The 22748-nt window shown below is 49.6% G+C and overlaps 2 protein-coding genes across 2 annotated transcripts; one reads left to right on the forward strand and one right to left on the reverse strand.

Annotated features, from left to right (window-relative positions):
• Positions 1-5001: 5001 nt before the first annotated feature.
• DYRK3 (dual specificity tyrosine phosphorylation regulated kinase 3) lies at positions 5002-12075 on the reverse strand. Its single transcript, XM_038162249.1, has 3 exons — positions 11918-12075; positions 11202-11317; positions 5002-7549 (listed from the first exon to the last, which is right to left on the reverse strand). Exons 1-3 carry the CDS (start codon positions 11955-11957, stop codon positions 5984-5986), a joined length of 1722 nt encoding a protein of 573 aa, XP_038018177.1. The 5' UTR covers positions 11958-12075; the 3' UTR covers positions 5002-5983.
• Positions 12076-14246: 2171 nt separating this feature from the next.
• EIF2D (eukaryotic translation initiation factor 2D) lies at positions 14247-22520 on the forward strand. The gene is made up of 15 exons (XM_038162245.1): positions 14247-14402; positions 15437-15627; positions 15862-15945; positions 17928-18018; positions 18611-18718; positions 19024-19313; positions 19406-19523; positions 19977-20022; positions 20161-20264; positions 20385-20543; positions 20662-20751; positions 20857-20952; positions 21161-21281; positions 21977-22151; positions 22251-22520. Exons 1-15 carry the CDS (start codon positions 14347-14349, stop codon positions 22319-22321), a joined length of 1800 nt encoding a protein of 599 aa, XP_038018173.1. The 5' UTR covers positions 14247-14346; the 3' UTR covers positions 22322-22520.
• The last annotated feature ends 228 nt before the right edge of the window (positions 22521-22748 follow it).

Here is a 22748-nt window from a genome sequence, read left to right on the forward strand (position 1 = left end):
AAGCTTTTCACAGACAGAGTGATAAAGTTCTGGAATGTTCTGCCCGGGGAGGTGGTGCAGCCACCATCCCTGGGGGTGTTTAACAAAGCCTGGATGTGGCTCTGGGTGCCAGGGCTGAGTTGAGGTGTTGGGGCTGGGCTGGACTCGCTGATCCTGAAGGTCTCTCCCAACCTGGTGATTCTGGGATTCTGTGAATTCTGTGAATTCTGTGAATTCTGTGAATTCTGTGAATCTTTGTGCAGATTCAGGTTTTTACCAACATCCCTCGGCAGGACTTTGCCAGGCAGAGACACATGGGCTCAGCTTTGCTGTTGGATTCCCCAGCCCAAACACAATTTCCCCTCGCAGGTCCCGGTGCAGCTCAGACAGCAGAACCTGGGACACAGTCCCTTACCACGTTACACCAACAAGCATCACAGCAGGGCAGATAAGCTCATTTTTTTTAATCTGAGGGGCTGTGCTTGAGAAAATGTCACTCAGAGAGTGTCCCGTGGCCTCATGGCAGGCTGAGCACAGAGCTACACGTTTATATACGGATACCACAAACAAACACATCTAAATCTCTACATACATACAGTTTTTCGCTGTTTTCAGCTTGTAAACTTTTTAACAATCAGGTATTTGTTGCTCACCCGCGTTAAAATTTGTCTGCCCACTCTGTGAGTGTAACACACTCGGTTTAATCCCCCAGGTTGTAGCTGGAGACCTTTTATCGGAGCATGATTTCATCTTCAAACCATCCCAATATCCACTTGTGTACAGTAAGTTACCCATTTATAGGTTTCTAATAAAAGCAAATCTTCCCTAAGTGGCTGTTACTGGATTTCTCCTTCCAGCCTGGGGATAAGCAGGATTCTGGGCTTTAAAAAGCTCTCTAGTGGGCTGAATAAGAAAGTGACAACTGAAGAATGTCATGGCAGAGCTCTGGTGTGTTCTAATTACAGCGCTGTTAACGAGGGGAACATTTGTCAGACCAGAGCTTCGTCACGTTTAGCACAGACACAGAAACCTCCCCCTCACTCACACGGGGACAGTTTTCTCTCCTCTCTAGGCAGATGCCACAGGAGGTGGTGTCTGCCAGCACAAGGTGAGTTCCACCATCTGCAAGGAATTATTACTGTTTTAGTCAAGGACTTGAAGGAATTGCACACTTGGCTGCTAAAGAAAATGATGCTTTTCTTTTGAAAATGATGCTTTTATTTTCTTTTAAAATGATGCTTTTATTTTCTTTTAAAAATGACCCAAAGTACAACAACTTCAAGAAATCAGCTCATTGCATTTAGATACATAGTTTGAGACTGACTTATTTCCAGAATGTTCCTCCACATGCACCTCCCACGTTTCCCACATTCCCCACCCTATCGCACCTCATCACAATGTTTCCAATAAAAAGGCAAACCTGCAGATTCCAAGCACGCTGACATTCAGCTGAAACATCTGCAGGGTGTAAGAACCCCTGGACAGGCGCGTGGCACGTGGAGGATGGTAAAACCCTGAGCGCTGTGAGTGGGGAGGCACAGGCTGCCCAGCCCTGCCAGCCCCTCTGACTTGGAATAAAAAATCCAGGAAAATCTTCTGGAGCCATGGATTTCTCCTGGTACAGAGGGAGTTACAGAGCTGGAGGCATCGGTGGTGTTCTGGAGCATGAGAGCTCTCTCATGAGATGTAGGAGGTGTATTTATTTCCACAAACTGCCGATAAATTAATAAAAAAATTAAAAAATCAAGTGGAGTCTGACTTTCTGGCTCTGCACAACTCCCTGACAGGAGAGGACAGCCAGGGGATCTTCTCCCAGGGAACAGGGACAGGAGCAGAGGGAACGGCCTCAGGCTGGGCTGGGGAGGCTCAGGCTGGAGATGAGCAGGAATTTCCTCATGGAAAGGGCTGGAAGGAGCTGCCCAGGGGGGTTTGGAGTGCCCGTCCCTGGAGATGTCCAAGGACCGGGCACTGGTCTGGGTGACGAGGTGGGGAGCAGGCACAGGTTGGAATTGGTGATCCTGGAGGGCTTTTCCAGCCTCCCGATTCCAGGATCCGGTGAAGCACCAAATCTAAAATCGCACTGCCCAACACCACAGCTGCCAGGTACCCACAGCTCTGCGCACCCAGCCCGTGCAGAAGCCCCAGGATTTTTCACTGAAGTCTCTGAGCACAGTTTGCTTTCAGTCTCAGCTGGGGCTGCACACAAGTCCCACAGATCTTTCCATATTATTTCGGCTCTCCACTTCCACAACGGAATTCAACTTTGGCAGGCAGGGGATTTGTATCATTTCAGCAGAGACCTCTGGGTGCAGCATCAGCCTTTTGCTTGTGTGCCTGGGATTAGCAAGACATTGCTGAGATCATCATATATATGTTTCACAGCCAGGACAGCTTTTGGTGTTAAACAAGTAAAAAACCCAGGAGAGCTGCAGCCCGCAGCCCTTTAGAAAGGACCCTGTGTTTGTCTGAGAGGTAGTTTTGAAGATGATCATCAACGCAAAGTTCTGCAACTGCTTTAAAAGTTTTCAACTGCAAGAGGTAAAAAAGTTTGTAAGCAATCACTCACTGTCCCACAACAGTCGTATTCAATCTGTCCCGTTAATCTGCTGGGAATTCTTGGGTCCCTGGTCAACTAGGATTGCCATTCCAGCGGGCTGGGAGGATAAAAACCACCAGGGAGGAGCGGCTGTGGCACCCAGAAAACCTCTGGATTTAGGTTTGGGTGTTTCAGATGTGCATTGTCATTGATTGCTATAAAATACTGCTGAGCCAAACGGCTGGAACTGCAGCCAAGGAACGTTTGTTGTTTGCACCTCTCACAGGGCAGGAAAACACCCGGAGGAGCGTTTTAAAACAAGTCTGGGTGACTTTTAGACACGCAGTGCCTGCCTTGCTGTAAACACGAGTGATCTGCATGTGTTCTGTGCTAACTGCTGAGGAGAACACGACTGAGGTGCCAGGGCTGGCAGCTCAACAAAGCAAAGCTCCCTCAAAAATAAAACCTGCTCTTTATCTATTCAGCCATGGCTCATTTCAGGCTCCTTCCAACACTCTCAGCAGTAGCACAGCTCACCATGTGATGGTTTCTGGTGATCTCAGAGCTCACCAGGGTTTGGCTTTCCCAAAAACAAGAGTGACTTTGAGGTTTGGCCATATCTGGTGAGCACAGCCACCGTGACCGCCCTGATAAATGACAGCGACACAGCCCAGGGTCCCCCACGTGGGGCTTGGACAACTCCTGCTCCCTTTCACAGGGAACTCAACCCCTCCAGGGTCTGCAGGGATGATTCCCCAGAGGATATTCACTGGCTCACCTGGAGGGCTCCCCCAGTTTGGGAATCCTGCATCAAACAATTCATCAAAAGCAAATGTTTTATGAAGAAATTGGGGATTAGTGATTGGAAAGAAGACCCCAATATTCTCAGCTGTGTTTCCTGGGTTAGGAAGAAATTTCCAGCCCAGTAAATATCTGCTGAGGCTGCTTTTCCTTCTCACCCAAATTAGCAATTCACTTCACTCCGTATTTGATTTTCAAATACGGCAGCACCAAGTAAGTAAGAGCGAGTTTTAAACAAACACCTCTTGCAGTCAGGGCAGTCAGGGCATGCCGAACACATTTTCTAGATGAAAAGCCACAGTTTTGCCAGTTAATTGCTTTATCTGCAGCTTCACAGCCCCAGCCTTAAGCAAAATTACTCAGTGTGCACCAGAGGCTGCCACAGGAGGAGTCCCCTCACAGCCACTTCTTCCCAAGTCACAGAATCATCATTATTATTCTCCACCTTTTACAGACAAAATGGTTTTGAACCAGGAGCCTGCTGTGTTCCTGAGCCCTGTTTGTGCAGCCCCCACACACCACCACTGCTCCTTCTGCCAGGCTCCAGCACCTTATCTTCTCTATAAAATCCTTTCCCATGCATCTTTCCTGCCAAGCTATTGCTCCTGAAAGGTTCCCTTCTCCTCTCTCACCTGGTGTATCTCGTTAAAAGGAAATGTAAAGGGCAGAGAAGGAAGAAGAAGATTTCTGGCTTCTGAAAATGTTCCAGATCTATCAGAGATTCTACTAAAATCAAAGGAATCTTCTGCACTTCCCTCCAGAATCCACTTCCCTGGTTCTTCATTTAAATAAAGCTCCACTCAGCCTAGCAAAATAAAAAACACCAGCCAAGTGTTGTTGTAAGTGACCATGGGCAGCCCGTCCACGCTGGCTGCTGCACGGATCAGGGCCAGACTGTTATTTTAATATCATTACTAAGCTCACTGAATCGACACTTGCTCAACAAAACAGCTCAGAAAAGCTCCACACGTGAGAACCTCCATTTCAGCTCCTGGGAACTCACTTTAAAGTCCTTCGGAGCTTTGGCTGAGTCTTTCTGAGGTTTTCTGCAGGCCTCCACCCCGTGCTGCAATGAGCCAGAGGGGCCAGAGCAGCCCCATCTCCTCAGGGGAAGGGTCTCCTACTGAACATTTATCTTTAAAATCACCCTGGTGACTCCTCTGTTTGCATACTGAGAGTCTCCCTCCTCTAGCATTCGAAACCTGCCGCAGAGAAAGTCATTACATTTCAAACCTCGTGTTCACAAAAGCTCTGAATTGCACTCAAAGCCCTGCTCAGGCACCTGGCAAGGGATCAGATGGTTCTGGGGATGGACTCGGGCCATGAGGCTGCAAGAAGGAACAACCCCAACCAGCTGTGCTGGGGCTGTGACGAGTCACACCACCCTGGCATGTTCTGGGAAGATAAAGGAAGAGGAAATACAAGCCCATGGAGTTCAAGAATGAGAACACGCAGGCACCCAAAGGCCTGGAGGAAGGCAATTAGGAACAAAGCAGCTCTTCCCATAAAATATTTCCATTTGGATCCGCCAGTTCTTGCACCTTATCAGTCTTTCCTGGTTATGTTTCCAGAGATTTTGGGGAGATTTCAGAGCACACTCCCAATTATTAATGTGTGTTTCCCCCCCTCCCTCATTTTCCAGTCACAGCCCTGGGCCTGAAAAAGTTCTACTTGTCTGACAGGGGTGGCATGTTTGCATTTTTATTAAAAGAGCTTCACGTAATTCAGTGGAATTCACTCTACACAAAGAGATAATTTTTTGCAATTATCAGAATCTCAAACATGGATATAAACCAGCTCTTGAAGTTCAACATTTTTGTTTTAGAAACACGGGAAAAACAAAGACACACACCTGGCAGAACTGATGATGGAAATCTGAGCTCCAAAGAAACAGATCATTCAATCATTACCAGAACAAACTGGCCCACACTTGTGATGGACCGAGCCTGATCTCAAATTCCCCAACAAGCTTTCCATAGATTTTTAGGGGGAAATAGCAAGTATTACAGAAATTAGTAGTTTTATTTAGATAAATCCTGTGTTTCACGGCTGTTTCATTTCTATGCTGCTTTGAAATTTTATCATCTGAGTATTTTCTTTTCCAAGAACAAATTCCTTTGGTGTCTACATCCCATCACAGTTTTTTAAAATCCCAGGATAGATAGGAAAAAGCAATGCAGAGAAATAAAATTCTTCAAACTTAAGCAATTTGCAAGTAAGTCCCTAATGCATTACATTAATGCATTTGTGCTTTCGACAAGAGATTTAAAAACTTTCCCCTGGAACAGAAAGAGTTCAGCTGGAGAGAACTGAAAACAAGGAGTTTAAATCAAGTTCCTTTCCTGCCTTAAGCAAAAGAACCTGTTGAACCATGATAAATGGTTTGATTTCCTAAACAGCATTTTTGAACAGCACATCAGCCAAACTGTCTCTGTACTCCCCAGCTGAGCTGAACCCTCAGCAGTGGAGGATGCACCAGGTGTGAGTGAAGCGACTGGATAAAATCAGCCCTTGAACGTGCACATTTCTGACTGATCTTCCAATGTTCCAGACTGAGCCCCTAACAAAAAGTAAATCCATTAAAAGCCCCTGCATTTCATTTCCTCCCTCGGCACGGACAGACAGCTAACACACACGGGCTGTGTCCCGGGAAGCCAGCACTCCCCCCTAGCTGACCAGCTTGGGGAGCACAGTACACAGAGGGATGCTGCCGCTGGACTCAGTGGCCAGACTGGCCCTCAGCTTGCTGGGCACTGAAGCCACAGGAGGCAACTTGCTGGCAATTCCTTGGAAGGAACCCGAATAGCTGGAAATGCGCCTGCCGGAGCTTTTCTCCAGGGCGGCCGCTTTGGGCACCCGTTTGCAGATCCAGGGGTGCCGCAGGGCCTGGCTGGGAATCATGCGTGCGGAAGGGTCCCAGCTGAGGCAGTCCTTCAGGAAACCGGTGAACAAGGGGTCATCGCAGCCCTTCAGAGCTGTCACCCAGTCCTTGTTCCCTGGGGCACCCCGGACCTTGCCCCGGCGCGAGCGGCTCCCGCTCAGCGTCACCTTCCCGTCCGGCTGCGTCAGCACCGTGCAGTAACGGGGGTGACCCTTGGAGTTGATGAAGTTCTTGGCTCGCTTGGATTGATCCAAAAGCTTCTGAGGTGGCATTCCAAGAAGTTCCATGATACAGGCCAGCTGGTCTGCCTCGTCCTCTCCGGGAAAAAGAGGGTAGCCAGTCAAAAGCTCCACCAGAATACAGCCAAAACTCCACATGTCTATGGGCATCCCATAGCGGCTCCCCAGGATCACCTCTGGCGCCCGATAAAACCGGGACTGGATGTAGGTGTAGACTCTTTGGTGCTCAAAACAGCTGGACCCAAAATCTATAACCTTGATTCCACTCCTCCCTTGCTGTTTTAGGAGGATATTTTCTGGCTTCAAGTCACAGTGGATGATTTTGTTTCTATAAAGGGCATCCAAACACTGCAGGATGGAGTGAGCGAACTTCCGAACCAGCTGGAGGCTGAAGCCCTGAAACTTGTTCCTTTTAATCAGCTCATACAGGTTCATGCTCAGGAGTTCAAAGGTCATACAGATGTGGTTCCGAAAGGTGAAGCTCTCCAGCATGTGGATCACATTCATGCTGCCCGTTTTATCCTGCTTCTTCAGGTGCTCCAGGATCCTGATCTCCTCGGCAGCTTGGCGATGGAACCTCTTCTCGTTGCGAACCATCTTTAAGGCCAGGTGTTGGTGGAGTTTGTGATCATAGACTTTAGCAACTTGTCCAAAACTGCCCTTGCCAATGATTTTGAGCACCTCATACCTGTAAGCCAGGTGGTCGTGGGGCACGTGGATGTAGCTGCCTTGGTCGTCGTCGTAGCCGCCGTTGTTGGGGCCGCCCATCACCCCCTGCCTCTTTTTGGCAGACGGCCCCACAAAGTAAATCTCGGAGAAACTGAGGATCTCCTGCTGCTCGTAAGCCGACAGCAGATGTTTGAACTGTTTGACAGCTTCCTCTGGAGCCTGGGAGACAGCTTTATGTGATTTCAAGGAGCTCCCATTGCCTCTAGCACCCAGGCTCTCTAGGGTTTTCTCTTTCGTCAGGGAAGGGAGAGATCTTTCTGGAGTGAGGCCTGCAGACTGAAGAGTGCTGTTCCTTCTGTTGCCAGAGTCCTCAAATAACTGCTCCACTTTGACCTGATTTGCAGCCAGAGGGTGATCCTTCATTATAAGTTTGTTGATAGAAACCTACAAGGGAAAAAGAAGTTTAATTTATCTTTCAAAGCACAGATTAAAAATAAAATCGCTACCAACAGAAAATCGGTAACACGGATGAGTTTGGCATTTATTAGGAACAAATATAAAATGCTGGGCTAAATTAAGTTACAGGCATAGTTATAGAAGGTACACAAAGAGAAAGCAACTCCCCGAAACAGCACATGTGCTTTTAAATCCAGAAAGGGAAACCCTAGCCAGCCAAAGACTCAAACAACCACAAAATACCTATCTGCAGTCTGGGGAGGGCCAGGGAACAGCTAAGTTTAGCTTCAAACGTGGGTGCAGCAGCACAACCACCAACAGATGCAACCTGCACCTGTCTGGAGCACGGAACGGAACGTGGGTGTGCAGAGAAGGGGCAGGAAGATGGCACAGCCAGGCTGCCAAAGGAACACAAAGCCACACCAGCAGGTGACATATGGCTGGTGTCAGGCAGCTGCACGAGGCACAGCAGGAGGACAGAGCAAGGCGAGGTAAACCATCCTTTAGAAAAAATTAACTGTGGGGTTTTAATTTCAAGGGGAAAACATCATCACATCCACACCTCTCTTTGACATCATGGTGGAGTTATAGAATATCCTGAGCTGGAAGGGACCCACGAAAATCATCAAGTCCAACTCCTGGCCCTGCATGGGACACCCCAAAATCCCTCCCAGCCCCTGAGAGCGCTGTTCTGGAGCTCTGGCAGGCTCTGGACCCTGTTCTGTGCCCCACCACCCTCTCAGGGAAGAACTTTTATCCAACCTAAACCTCCCTGACACAGCTCCAGCCATTCTCTCGGGTCCTGGCACTGTTGCAGAGGGAAGAGAGAGCTGCACAGCTCTCTTAACACAGACTTGAATAACCAGGAACAACTCCCACTCCAACTCAGCTGAGAGCAGTCTGCAAGCACTCCCTCCTTCCACCATGTGCTAAAATATTTACATCTGAAACCAACCCGTACAAGGTGAGAAAAGCACTGTGAGATTTTCCAGGCTTGTCAATTTTACTATTTAGTAAATGCTGAACACCCCGCAGGTCAGTTTCCCACCAGCACTGCAGTTTTTCCCTTTCCTGCTTGCTGAGAGGCAGCACAGAGGTGTTGTCCCGTCCCAGGCAGAACTGAAGAAGCCCTGACTGAAGCAGCAACATCTGTTTTCCATTTTGTCCTTTAATCTAAAAATAAAGATCTCAGACACATGCCAAACCAAATCCCTGAAAACCAAAATAACTACACAGGAATCAAACAAAAAATATAAATAAACCTGCCTCCCCACGGCAATAAAACCAAATTCCTTTTTAGTTACATCCAGTCCAACATCTCGGCAGGGTCAGCAAATAAGGGAAGTGAATGTTCTCCCCAAAGCCAACTACACACAGCTCATAAAAGACTGTTTGTTGCTGCTGCCCTGAAATGCCAGTTCTCACTCACAAGCCCCCAAAAAAATGGGCATTTCCCTGCAGAAGTCAGCTCTTATCAACATGGAGAGATCCTACCAAGCTCCACTCCCCTATCAACCCCAAAATGCAGTGTACTGGGAGGGACACGCCTAGGCAGAGTCTGAAACAAAAACAACAGAGCCCAGCCCTGGTAACTCGGAATAAACGCCTTTTTCTTGGAGCCTGGCTGAACCTCCGAGATAAGAATGACATTTTTTCAGAGCTGGCTCAAAGACTCTTCAGTCCCGCAGACCCAAACAGAAAGTTTACAAATAAACAGAAGATACAAACGCAGAAGTAGGGTCACACTTGTTTAAATATTCTCTACCCAAGAGCAGTAGCAGCTCTGCCTGTGCTGCTGTTCATAGCAAACATTTTGTACCTTTGAATCCCTAAATAAACCAGCAATTCATGATTCCATTTGTCCTGGAACGATTTCTTAATGAAGGAATCATGGCTTTGGATTTCAAACCTGACTCGACGGTAGTAAGGTCTCAATTTTCATTCTTAGAGGACTCCCAAAATCAGTTGCCACATGATGGTGAGACACAAATATAGCTCCATCTTCACTTGAACTCAGGAGAGCTGCACTCGGATGACTCCCGGGTAACACCAGCTTTCTTTCAACAGCTTTATTTTACAAACCCCAGCCTCCACAAGTCTTTGGTTTTATTGCTGAAGCGCAGGCAAGAAATGAGGCTGACGACACCAGTGGCCCCCTGTTGAAAACTCTCCCTGGCAAAACTTCATTTTCATTGACAAGGGAACAGGCACTGCAATTCCCACACAAACGGGTTTGCAGAGATGCTCTGGACGCTGAATTAAACAGACTGAATCCAGCCCATGTATTCTCAAAGCAGAGAGACTTTGTGTTCTGTGCAGGCTCAGATGGGCAGCTGCAGTCACCAAGACTCCTTAATTCTCGTGTAACATTACGTAATAATAAAACATCTTGCAAGAAGACTAAAACTCCAGGTATTTTCCCATTAATACTCAGCACCACCATTTGCAGCCTCAGCTCCTGCTTGCCTGATACCACTGAGGTTGGATTTTATTGATGCATCACCACATAAACTGGGCATGCAATAAATACTTCATCTTGCCCTAAGAAGTTAACAGGCTTCAAGGAAAAAAAAAAACAGATGAAGACAAATGTAACAAAATATTCATGGGTTTATATTTGTATTTCATTGGATAGTTCCACTCTACTGACTTGTATTCAGCTATGAACAAATGAAGTCACACTACAGCTTAAAACACTGCAGCTGAAATGTTCCCATATCCCACTACTCTTCAAATCCTACTGCTCAACAGAACTCCAAATTCCTTCTGTTCCCCCTCAACATTTCCAAAAAGGGAAAAAAAAACTCAGACTCACGCCCTGAGTTTGCACAGACCGGATTTGTTACAACAAAATCCCACAAGGTGATGATTTTCAAATGCATCCTACTCAGGGCAATGTCTATTTTCACTTTTTGGAAAGTGAGAGTTGTTTTTTTTTAAGCTTGAGCTCCTTCCCTTCTGCCAGCACTCAACAAGAGCCAGAACACATTTAAAATCCCTCTAAAGGACAGATCAGTGCACAAACGTACAGCTGAACACGAGCACTACTGAACCAATTAAAGGGAAAAAAATCTCCCAGCTCCACATCTGCTGAGGGAACAGAGCCCCGACGAAAGAGCCCAGCAACACCTTCGGCTCATAAGGACTATTTTGGTAGCAAAAGAAGTGACAGATAATGCCCAAGTTTTCAGAGCAGAAAGATACTTTTGTGAGATGTTTGGCAGCCACACACTCACACTGCTCCTGCTGCTGCTCCTGTGTACTTACCGTCAGAATTTTCATGAGGGAAACTAAAATGGAAACGTGCAGGAGGAGGCAGAGCAAAGCACGCGTGGATTGACTTATCAGAGTGCAAGGTGACACGGCAGAAGGCTTCAACCCTTTGTAAAGTAACTTTTTTTTTTATTAAAACACGAGCTGAGGGCAGTAAGGTGGGATTCCTGAGGCTGCCAGCAAGTTCTGCACTGAAGGCAGCACATCATTTTCATGCTCAGAAAAAACAACAATGTTATGAAGCCACTACAAAGGTGCGAAATGCCACTTCTAAAATCGATTCTCTGTAGGGAGGGATCAGACCCCCGCACAGTTCTCACTCCCACGCAGCACAACGGGAAGACACAGATGACTTTAAAATACTCACATGAGGTCTTGAAAGGGAAGGAAGTCCCGAAGGGCTCCGATCTTCATTTGTAGGCTCGGGGTATCTACACTCATCTATCCTCATATAGGAGTCGTATAATCCATCTCCAATCCTGGCTGGAACGGTCCCACACACAAACCAGTTATTCACAGCAATTCACACCGACAGAGGCAGAGCCAAAAGCTTAAATGCACATTTTAGTCGGTAAAATCATTGATTCTCTTTCATTCATTACATGATATTTGGAATGTAACTGAATTTTCAAACCGCAGGAGTGCGATGCTTCTGGGAAATCTTAATTCGAGATACTTTTAATTTAGAGGCTCTTTTTTGTTAATCAACTTCTGCACCGCAAAAAAAATACATCCCTAAGAATCATTGACCACCATTCTCCCCGCTTCCCCTTAATCAGGATAATCCCAAACGAGCAAAAAACGAGCAAACACTTAAACACTTGATAGGACTATCCTTTAAAGCAGGTTATCCCTTAAAAATGAGATGCGAGAATTACAGCTGCAAAAGCGTGGGGAAGGGAAAAAAAGGAAGGCGGCGTCTCTCGCTGTCGGCTGCTCAAGAACTTAAAATCGCGACGCCTATCGCGACAGACCCGACGGACGGCTGGGACCACGCGGGGGGCTCGGCGGCCGCCGACCCGAACCGCATCCCACCCTTGCCCCCCAACCCCGCGGGACCCCCGGCCGCCCCCTCCTCCTCACCCGCTGCGAGAGGCCCGTCCGGCTTCCTGCCGAGCAGCATCGTGTCGGGGGGGCCCCGGCGCGGGCCCCATTCCCGGCGGGTGCCGCTGCCCAGCGCGGCCGCTCGGCCCCGGCCCGGCCCGGCCGTTGCCCCGGGAACGGCCCCCGCCCGCCGCCCGCCCGCGCCTGCGCAGCGCCGCCGGGGCGGGATCGCGCCCGGGGCTGCGGAGCTCCAGAGCTCCCTCGCTTCTCCCCTGAGCTAAACCCGCCCTACGGGACCCCCGCGCCCGGGGCTGCGGAGCTCTAGAGCTCCTCCGCTCCTGCCCTCAGGGAGACCCGCCCCGCGGGACTCCCGCGCCCGGGGCTGCGGAGCTCCAGCGCTCACCTCGCTTTTCCCTTCAGCCAAACCAGCCCCGCGGAACCCCCGCACCAGGGGCTGTGGAGCTCCAGCCCGCACCTCGCTTTTCCCGTCAGCCAAACCCCGCACCGGGGGCTTGCGGAGCTCCAGCGGTCCCTCGCTTCTCCCCTCAGCCAAACCCGCACCGGGGCTTGCGGAGCTCCAGCGGTCCCTCGCTTCTCCCCTCAGCCAAACCCCGCACCCGGGGCTTGCGGAGCTCCAGCGGTCCCTCGCTTCTCCCCTCAGCCAAACCCGCCCCGCGGGGCCCCCACACACCGCGGAGTGCTGGGCATGGAGGAAAGGAGGCTCCTCACGCCGAGGTGTGGAAGGAACGTTCAGTAGTAACGTGGTTGTGAAGACGTGGATGGAGGCAAAACGCTGAGTGCTGCATGTGCGGGGCCCTGGGACAGCGCAGGCTGCCTGGCCCTGCCAGCCGTTCTGCAGGAATTGATTTGGAATAAAAAGTCCAGCTCCCCATGAGCAGCCATGGATTTGACCTGGTACAGAGGGAGTTACAGAGCTGGAGGCATCGGTGGCGTTTTGGAACATGAGAGCTCTCTCATGAGATGTAGGAGGTGTATTTATTTCCACAAACTGACGATAAATTAATAAAAAAAATAAAAATCAAGTGGAGTCTGACTTTCTGGCTCTGCACAACTCCCTGACAGGAGAGGACAGCCAGGGGATCTTCTCCCAGGGAACAGGGACAGGAGCAGAGGGAACGGCCTCAGGCTGGGCTGGGGAGGCTCAGGTTGGAGATGAGCAGGAATTTCCTCATGGAAAGGGCTGGAAGGAGCTGCCCAGGGGGGTTTGGTGCCCTTCCCTGGAGGTGTCCAAGGAAGGATGCATGTGGCACTCAGTGCTCTGGGCTGGGGACAACGTGGGCATCGGGCACAGATTGGATTTGATGATCCTGGAGGGATTTTCCAATCTCCATAACCCTGTGATCTTGGGAAGGCTCCTGTAATACTCCTACCCATTCCACACTCCTCAATCTCCAGCTAGAAATCGATCGGGAACACTCAAGCACATGTATAAATCACAGCAAGAATGCCCAGCTGTCAGGGCACGTTAACCAGAAAACAGCTCCGAAGTTTAAGCACAAAAGAACCCCTGTATTTCTGAGAACCCCTCGTGTGGAGGAGCCTGGGGGGTGCCGTGGGGGAACCCCAGGGCCTGGCGGGGGGCCCGAGACCCCCTCAGGAAGCCGGCGTTGGGGGGACCAGGACCCCCTCAAGGAGCTGGGGCAGGGGTACCGGGACCCCTTCAAGGAGTCCGGGCAGGGAAACCGGGACCCCTCAGGGAACCGGCGTTGGGGGGACCGGGACCCCCTCAAGGAGCTGCTGGAGTGGGGAGACCAAGACACCTTCAAGGAGCTGGGGTGGGGAGATGGGGCCCCCTCAAGGAGCTGGGGTGGGGAGATGGGGACCCTCTCTAGGACCTGGGGTGGGGAGACAGAGAACCCCCTCAAGGAGCTGGGCTGGGGGGACCAGGACCCCCTCAAGGAGCTGGGGCGGGGGGACCGGGACCCCTTCAAGGAGCTGGGGCGGGGGGACCGGGACCCCTCAGGGAACCGGCTTTGGGGGGACCAGGACCCCCTCAAGGAGCTGCTGGAGTGGGGAGACCAAGACCCCTTCAAGGAGCTGGGGCGGGGGTCTCCAGCACGGGTGAGGGGGGACCGGGACCCCCTCAAGGAGCTGGGGCGGGGAGACCAGGACCCCCTCAAGGAGCTGGGGCGGGGGTCTCCAACCCCGGTGAGGGGGACCGGGACCCCCTCAAGGAGCTGGGGTGGGGAGACCGAGACCCCCTCAAGGAGCTGGGGGGGGGGAGACCGAGACCCCCTCAAGGAGCTGGGGCAGGGAGACCGAGACCCCCTCAAGGAGCTGGGGCGGGGGTCCCCAAGGCGGGCGAGGGGGACCGGGAGCCCTGAGGGCGGCGGGGCGGGGGTCGCGGCGGCTCGGCGCGGCCGGGCGCCGTTTCCAGCCGGACGGTTTATGGGCGCGGACGGCGCCATGGCGGCCGCCGCGGGCTGAGGGGACGGCGCGGGCCCGCCATGTTCGCCAGGGCGTTCCGCGTGAGGGCCAACAGCAACATCAAGGGCTCGGACCGGTGAGTGCCGCGCCGGGACCCCGCAGGGACCCCCGCCGGGCCGGAGGGACGCGCGGGGCTCGGCCCCGGGGTCGCGGTGCCCCCGGGAGTAGCTGCTGTCACCCCCTGCTTGTGATACACTCCCGGCCTGAGTACGGAGTGCGCGTCTCGCTGGAAGGTGCTGCCGTAATTAAGCCAGGTTTAATTGAAATGTTACGCCGAGGCCTGGATGAGGCCTTCTGTGCTTATTTATAGCAGCGTTCAGTGTCTAAAGGGGCTGTAAGTGAGCTGAAGAGGGGTTTTGGATAAGGGAGTGACAGGACTAGAGGGAATGGCTTTAAACTGGAGGAGGGTAGGTTTATATTGGATATTAGGAAGGAATTATTCCCTGTGAGGGTGCGGAGGTGCTGGCACAGCGTGCCCAGAGCAGCTGTGGCTGCCCCACGATCCCTGGCAGTGCCCAAGACCAGGCTGGATGGGGCTTGGAGCCACCGGGGATAGTGGAAGGTGACCCTGCCATGGCAGGGGTGGGATTGGATGGGATTTAAGGTCTCTTTTAACCCAAACCATCTGTAATTCTCTTCATTCTTTATGTTCCTGAGCAGCACTGCTGGGCTGACCTCCTGATTGTTCAGGTTCACTGAACACCGCTGTGAATGACCACAAAGCCCCCTGTGCTGGTCACTGGGGTTTAAACTTCAATTAAAACTGTGAGACAGGGCAATCTGGCTGTCCCCTGCTCCAGCTGTGGGTGACAGGCTGGGCAGAGCCAGTGTGGCACTCCCAGGTTGAAATCACAGCACAAAACAGAGGCAGGGCAGCAAACAGCAGCTGAAAGCAGATGTTTAAAGAAGATAGGAGCAGGACAAGTGTATTCAGCCTTTTGGTGCTATTCTCACATCATCTCTAAACCCAGACACAAATGCTTCCAATTATCACCTGAGAAGAGGTGGGAATCTCAGGAACAGCCGACAGAACAGAACAGCAGATGTAGGAATTAGTCTGAGGGATGGCCTAGGCAGCTTTGTAACACATTTGGGATTTTGTCATTGCAGGAGGAAGCTACGAAGTGATGTGGCAGCAGCTTTTCCCAGCCTGAGCACTGAACAACTGGCTGAGTTGGTTCCAAACAAGGAAGAGCTCAATGTCATCAAAATATACTCTCACAAAGGGGAGGCCATCACTGTGTACGTGAACCACAGGAACCCAATATTGTTTGAAGCTGAGAAAGTTCTGTACCCAACAGGTAGGGGGAAGGGATTGGAATAATCCTCCCTCTTTGCTTACCTTCCCAATTAATTATTGTGGCATTGTTTTCATTTCACATTTGTTTATTATCCGATTAAGTGTTTTGTTATCTAATTAAGTTCAATCTCCTTGATTATCCAATGAGAGTTTAATCTTAAAGATGAGAAGAAACAACGTCCAGAAATGTTCTCAATGATGCATTTTTAAATTTTTAAATTCTGTTTTGGGACAGTGTACACTCTGTGGGTCTACCCAGACCTTCTCCCTGCCTTTGCAACATGGCCCCCAGTGCTACAGAAACTTGCAGGAGGTGCAGGTAAGAGCACCAGAACTTTGTCCCTTTGCACTGCAAAAAGGAGTTGCCTTCAGGGCTTTTTAGGTGTTTTCCTTCGCAGTGGCAAGAATGTACCTGAAACAAGTAGAAGAAATGAATACTCAAAAAAAAAAAATCGTGGTGGTGTCCTAGAAAGGAAATAAATTAGCTGTACAAAGAGTTTGTGAAAGAAGGAAAGTAGGTGCAGCTGTTTAAATGCAGTAACCTGCTCCGTGTGGGAGGCTGAGATTTGGAAATCCCTTCTCAGGGTGATGAGCAGCCCTGAACTGGGACACAGAAGTGCCTGTGCCATTGGTCTGTCCCTTTTGAAAGCTCCTTTGCTGCCACCCTGCCTCCTGTCAGCCCCAGGTGAACAAGCTCATCCTGGGGATAGGAAGGAAATTTGTTTTGGAAGCTGCAATGCAGGCACTGTCAGCCAGACTGTGGATTGTGCGGGTGGGTTGGAGCTGAATTCCTGGGTTACTGGCTCTGCCACCTCATTGTGGATCAAGACTGGCAGGAAAGGAGTCTGTTTTCTGAAACCTGCTTTGGATGCAGGAGAATCAGCCCATTAGGAACTTTAAATTGCTGAACTGCTCAAGCTGAAAAAGATTAAATTTGAGCTGCTGCAGCCTTGGTCTCCACCTGGAAGTGCTCACGTAGCAAGGGATGTCTTTTGCCATGACACAGCATCCAAAGTGGAACTCGGGTCTCTCTGCTTTGTTTGCTTTTGGGGAAAATAAAGCGCTGGAGTGTGGAGCTGTGATAGACATCTGAGAGAGCCCCCGCTGACTTGTAATGACCCAGTTTCTGGGGAAAAAGACTCGCTAATGGGGAAGGACATTGATGAAAGAGGCCTGCGGGTCATTCATCGCCCCTGGCAACCAGGCTACCTCTGTGCAGGATCCCAAGATAAGGAGCTGGCCAGGAGACAATGGCCACAAAGGCAGGGGAGAGGTAGAGCCACTCCTCAGAAGGGAGAGGAAAGGCACCAGGCTCTCCAGTGCTGCAGATTGGAGCACTGGAGGACATTCAGTTCCTAAAAGCAGCATGTTTTGGGATATCTCTTCCAGAAATTCAAATACCTGCTGTTTGCCCAGGTAATTTACATAATTTAATGCTGCTTATGTGGTCACATTAAGGCCTTGATGTGATTTCTGTCCCCAGCCATGGTGGCAGTTGCAGAGTTCCTTCTAGACTTGATAAAAATACTCGTGACAGTGAACAGGGGGAACAATCTTGGCTTCTTCAGGCTGCACATTAAACCAGGGATGCTGAGAAAAACGTGAGTGAGATGTCTGCAAAGCCAGGGCATGGAACAGCTCAGACTGGAGTCTGCAGAGAGCTGCAGTGAGGGAGGGCAGCTGCTGTTCCCGTCCTTTGGTGAGCACATCGTGCCACACCTGCAGCACGGAAAGCTCTGCTTTGCTCACATCCCGCTCTGGTCCTCCCAGGTGTGGGAAGCAGAAGGAAGCAGGGGTGTAGTTTCTGTCCAAAACAGCAAGGAGGCAGCTCCCTGAGAATTCCCAGCTGGCTGCAGCTATGTGGCACGTTTGGGAGGGATGGAGCAGCAGTGGCAGCTTTGAGGCAATTCTCTCTCCAGGGAAAAAGCTGCTGGGATAACCGTCCCTTGGGAAGGGTAAATAGGTAACTCCTGGTACTCCTCCTCGTTCCTTTCCCTCTCCCTCTCCGTGCCATTAATGAAGAGCCTTGCTGGGAGCTGGTTAAAAACAGTCCCTCAGGTCTGACAGGGCTGAGCAGGCTTCACTCCTCTGCAGTTTTTTGGGATGTGCCCAGCAGCCTTACGGATTGGATCCCGCACTCCACGGGGGGAAAGCGGTGCTTTAGGAGGAGGAACAGAGAATCCTGTTCTCCCTGGCGTGTGCTCAGCTCGTGGTTTTGCTGAGTAACGGGAGGGAGGGGCGCGGAGGAGGCGGCGCCTGAGCGTTTCATTGAGAAATGGTTGTGCTTCATTCTTCCCGCAGACCTGATGCTGCCAGGAGTTGTGGTGCCACCTTCTGGCCTCCCCCAAGTGCAACGGGGCACGCTCTGTGCTGTCACCCTGCTGGGAAACAGGTACAGAGCATTCTCCAATCCACAGCCTGTCCAGAAACTAAAAATGAAGTGAAGGGTTTTGAGGAAATAAAAGCAGAAGCGTTGTCTTGCATTTGATGCACTGGGAACCTCAGCAGTGGAAGATACAGTAAGAAAAAAACCTCGATTTCATGGGTTAGGATATGTTTGAGCTGAGGTGGGAAGCTTTGTAAATGGGTTCTTTTGGAGCAGTTTGGACCAATCTTTTAAACAAAATACTGTATTCTGCACAATTGTCTATGTGGAAAATGTGAGTGAGGGAGTGCTAAAGCTATTGGTTTTCTCTCTCTGCTGGTCTCTTCTGGCAGTGCATATGCTTCTTGCAATTTGTTAAAAGCAAGAATGTGTCCCTGCACAGCCTTCACTTCATCCAGGCTGCAGTTATCCTCGGGATTCTGTGGAAAACCTTACGTACCAGAAGGATAACAAAAAATAAGCAGATGCTTGAAAAAAACCCAGTTTGTAAAGAGCAAGGAGGTGTAAAATAAATTCAGTCTGACACATCAGCACAGCCTGTGTGCCGTAGCACAGCGTGTTTGTGTTGTCCTGCTCCAACTTTCCCTTCTTTTCCCAGAGCTCCCGTGGCAGTTGGAGTTGCCACCATGTCCACGGAGGAGATGCTGGCTGCTGGAATGAAAGGGAAGGGCTTTGCTGTGCTGCACACTCACCTGGATCACCTCTGGTGGGTAAATCCAGGCCTTGGGGAAAATGTGCCACAGGTCTCGTGTGTTACTGCAGTCCAAATGTGTGCCCCACTAAGATTAATCTGCCAGGCCATCCTAGTGAATTATTTGGGTACAGCTTAGCTAGGACCTTTATTTGGAATTTATGGAGGAAGATGAGTTCAAAGTAAGTTTTACAGTTCAGGGATTGCAGAAGAAGACCCATGCAGGTGCCAGTTCCTTTGTTCAGGTGACATCTCTTCACTGTCCTGTGGTTGAAAGCAGCAAAAGGAAAGCTGTGTTCTGCTTTTTCTTCCTTTTGTAGGGAATATGGTGACAAATCTTCTCCTCCTACCTTAGCTCCCTTGGTGACAGACTCTGCTGCAACGGAGAGTGCTGGAGACGGGGAGCAGCTGCAGGGGAAGGAGCCTGGCAGCAGCTGCTCCCCTGAGCCACAGCAGCACGTGGACATCAGGGATTTGAGCCTGAGGGACAGAGACCCTTGTGCAGAACTGCTGGGGAAGGAGGAGCTCCACGAGAACAGAGCTGCAGAACCAGCCGAGGATGCCAGCCCTGAGGACCAGCAGGAGGCTGAGGACAGCAGGAGCCCACAAGGTATTTCTGGATCCCAAACCAAAGCATGCCCCTTTGGTTTGCTGAAGCCCACAGACAGCTCACTGCCTACCTGTCCTTTTTTCCCCCTGCAGAGCAGATGGATGCACTGTTTAATCAGTGCTTTTTCCATGCCTTAAAATGCAGAGTAAAGAAGTCGGATCTCCCTCTGCTCACCAGCACATTCCTAGGCAGCCACATGGTCTCCTGCTGGTACGTGGGAAGGAGATGGAGTTGGGATTTGCATGCTGGGATTTGGTCTTTAAAACGTGGAGATTGTGTGGGATATTTAGGAAGAAGGTTTTGAGTAAAAAATAAAATCCAGTTCTTGAATAAGGTTATGCTCACTTCTGCCATCAAGTACTTTGATCAAATACAATCCTTATATTAAACACTTGGATGTAAGGATTGCCCAGACCTGGATTTGCACTTGGGAGCCAGCTTGACTTGAAATCATGGTTTCACCATGGTTTAGTCACCTGAGTGGCTGCTTGCCTGCCCACAAGATCATCAGCACTAATTTCACTCATCACGTTCTTTGGAGTAGTTATTTCTCTGTGTGATTTGTATTCCTGCTGTTAAGAAACTTCTAGCATAAGTAGCAAGATTTGAGAAGAAATGAAGGGTGACTTATAACTAAAGAACTTTTAAAAAATCCATTTATAGCCCTGCTGGAAAACAACTGGACATAAAGAAATCAAGCTATAAGAAGGTGAGATTTTTCTGTTGGTTTGGGTGGGTTTTGTTAAAATGAATTTTAATTAGTAACAAAAGAAGAGAAAAAGTTTAAAACACAAGAGCAGGAGTTTAAAATGCTCGCCTCCACATTTCTGATTGTTGCTTCCTTCAGTTCTCTAAATTCCTGCAATGCATGCAGCACCAGAGGATCTTACAAGTGAAGGAGCTGAGCAAAGGTGTGGAGAGCATCGTGGACGTGGACTGGAAACACCCAGAGTACGTAGAATATCACAGTCTTTAGGGAGTTGGGAGTCTCTGAAAGAAGGGAGTGGAATCTGCTGCCTCCAGCTCCCAGTTTCCATCCCTTCTACTCACACCAAACAATTCTCGTGGCAGCATTAAAGCATTCGCAGTGCCTGAAGGATTTTCCTCAGCCTCTGCTGCCCAGGACAGCAAAAGTGAAGACAGAGAACAAGTGTACCATGCTCCTGAAATCATTCCACTCTATGGGGTCTCCACAAAAATGATCCCACTCTTTCAGGAATCTGGGCACAGGTAAGTAAAAAAAAAATAAATAAAATGAAGAGACCAGCAAAACTTCAGTTGCTGTTTCTCTCTTAGTGCCAGAACCCAACTCCCAAATACTTGAGTTGAAAATTCTCTTTGTCTTCAGAAAAGGCAGCATCCTCTCGAGCAGTGAGGTGAGAAACACCATCATCAACTACGTGAAGAGTAATGAGTTGGTTGATGAAACAAACAAAAAGTGAGTACAGGGGGCAGGTTTCCTCCCCTGCTTCCACAGGAGAGGCTGAAATGAGAGGAAAAAAAGTGACCTGGTTTGCTCCTCCTGTGTGCTTTTGTTTTGCAGCTTTGTGAAGGTGAATGCCGTTCTGTGTGACTGCCTGTTGGATAAATCAGAGCAGGATGAGATCTCACACCTTAAATGGGATGAACTCTTGAGCAGGTGATTGTTCCCTCAATCTCCCGTCCCAGAACTGCGCAGATTTATTGCCTGCAACTCAGACCCCGTGCTGGGAGCTGCCTGAATTGTAATTTCCTGGAGATAAATGGGAACAAGATGAGATCTCACACCTTAAATGGGACAGCCTTTTGAGCAGGTGCGTGTTCTCAATATCCCTTCCCAGAATGACACAGATCATTGCTTTGTCCAGGTGCCTGGAACGACTGCAGCCCTTACACCAGGTGACATTCTCTGGACAAGAACCCGTGGTGAGGAAAGGAAACATGGAGCCCATCGACATCAGCATAGCACAGAGATCATCGAACAAGAAGGTGAAACAGACAATTAAATGAGGGGGGTTGAGCAGTTGAGATCCCAGATCCTGAGGGCAGCTTTGGCAATCATTATTAAACCCTCAGCAGTGATGTTTCCAGTTCTTACTAGTTTCCAAGCATTCTTTAACCCTTCAGCAGTGCTGTTTCCAAGCATTCTTTAACCCTTCAGCAGTGATGTTTCCAATCATTATTAACCCTTCAGCAGTCCAAGCATTTTTAACCCTTCAGCAGTGATGTTTCCAACCATTTTTAACCCTTCAGCAGTGATGTTTCCAATCATTCTTTAACCCCTCAGCAGTGATGTTTCCAATCATTATTAAACCCTTCAGCAGTGATGTTTCAAATCATTATTAACCGATCAGCAGTGATGTTTCCAAGCATTCTTTAACCCTTCAGCTGTGATGTTTCCAATCATTTTTAACCCTTCAGCAGTGATGTTTCCAATCATTCTTTAACCCCTCAGCAGTGATGTTTCCAAGCATTATTAACCCCTCAGCAGTGATGTTTCCAATCATTTTTAACCCTTCAGCAGTGATGTTTCCAATCATTATTAACCCCTCAGCAGTGATGTTTCCAATCATTATTAACCTTCATCAGTGATGTTTCCAATCATTATTAACCTTCATCAGTGATGTTTCCAAGCATTATTGACCTCTCAGCAGTGATGTTTCCAATCATTTTACTCCCCACAGGTGACAATTATCAAGAACCTTGAGCTGTATGGTCTGGACCCACAGTGTGTGGCCAATGCTCTCCAACAGAAGGTCCAAGCCAGTGCCACCATCAGCCCGGCACCAGGAACCAAGGACAGAGTCCAGGTCCAGATCCAAGGCAACCAAATCCATCATCTGGCCAAGATGCTGCTCGGTAAGAAGATTCTGGAACTGGGCTGGTTGCAGGAAAACTGACATTTTAATTCTTCTTTAACTCTTCCTTACCTGAAGTGAGCTCTTGGTTGTGTTGCAGAAGAATATCAGCTACCTCGGAAATACATCCAAGGCCTGGAGAAGGCTCCAAAGCTTGGCCGCAAGAAGTAGGAGAAAAATCAACTGCAAGGATTGCTCAGCTCTCATTCTTTATAGAAGTGTTTGCTGCCAGCAAATCAAGGATCATGCGCAGGCCCTGCTCATTCCACAATGAGTCCTGGCTGTTTACAAGGTCTGGAATTCACCCAAATAATGATATTGCTCCAGGTGTTCCTTTTTCATAAAAATAAAAAGCTCAATAAACCCCTTGGCATTATGCTCGTGTGATTTTTTGATGGAAATTGATACCGAAGCCCTGGATGCTACAGTGACTTTTGGGTGGTTCAGCATTCTTGCTTTGCATCCTTGATCAAGGATGTGGAATAAACCTCCTCTGAAATATGAGAGAAATACATTCCAGCACAACCCTGGGACAGTGCAGTGTGTTCTGCCATTGACTAAAACCCACCGTGCCTTAGATTTTATCTTTTTAAACATT

This window comes from Motacilla alba, chromosome 26 (genome assembly GCF_015832195.1).
Source record: "Motacilla alba alba isolate MOTALB_02 chromosome 26, Motacilla_alba_V1.0_pri, whole genome shotgun sequence".
Lineage (NCBI taxonomy): Eukaryota > Metazoa > Chordata > Aves > Passeriformes > Motacillidae > Motacilla > Motacilla alba.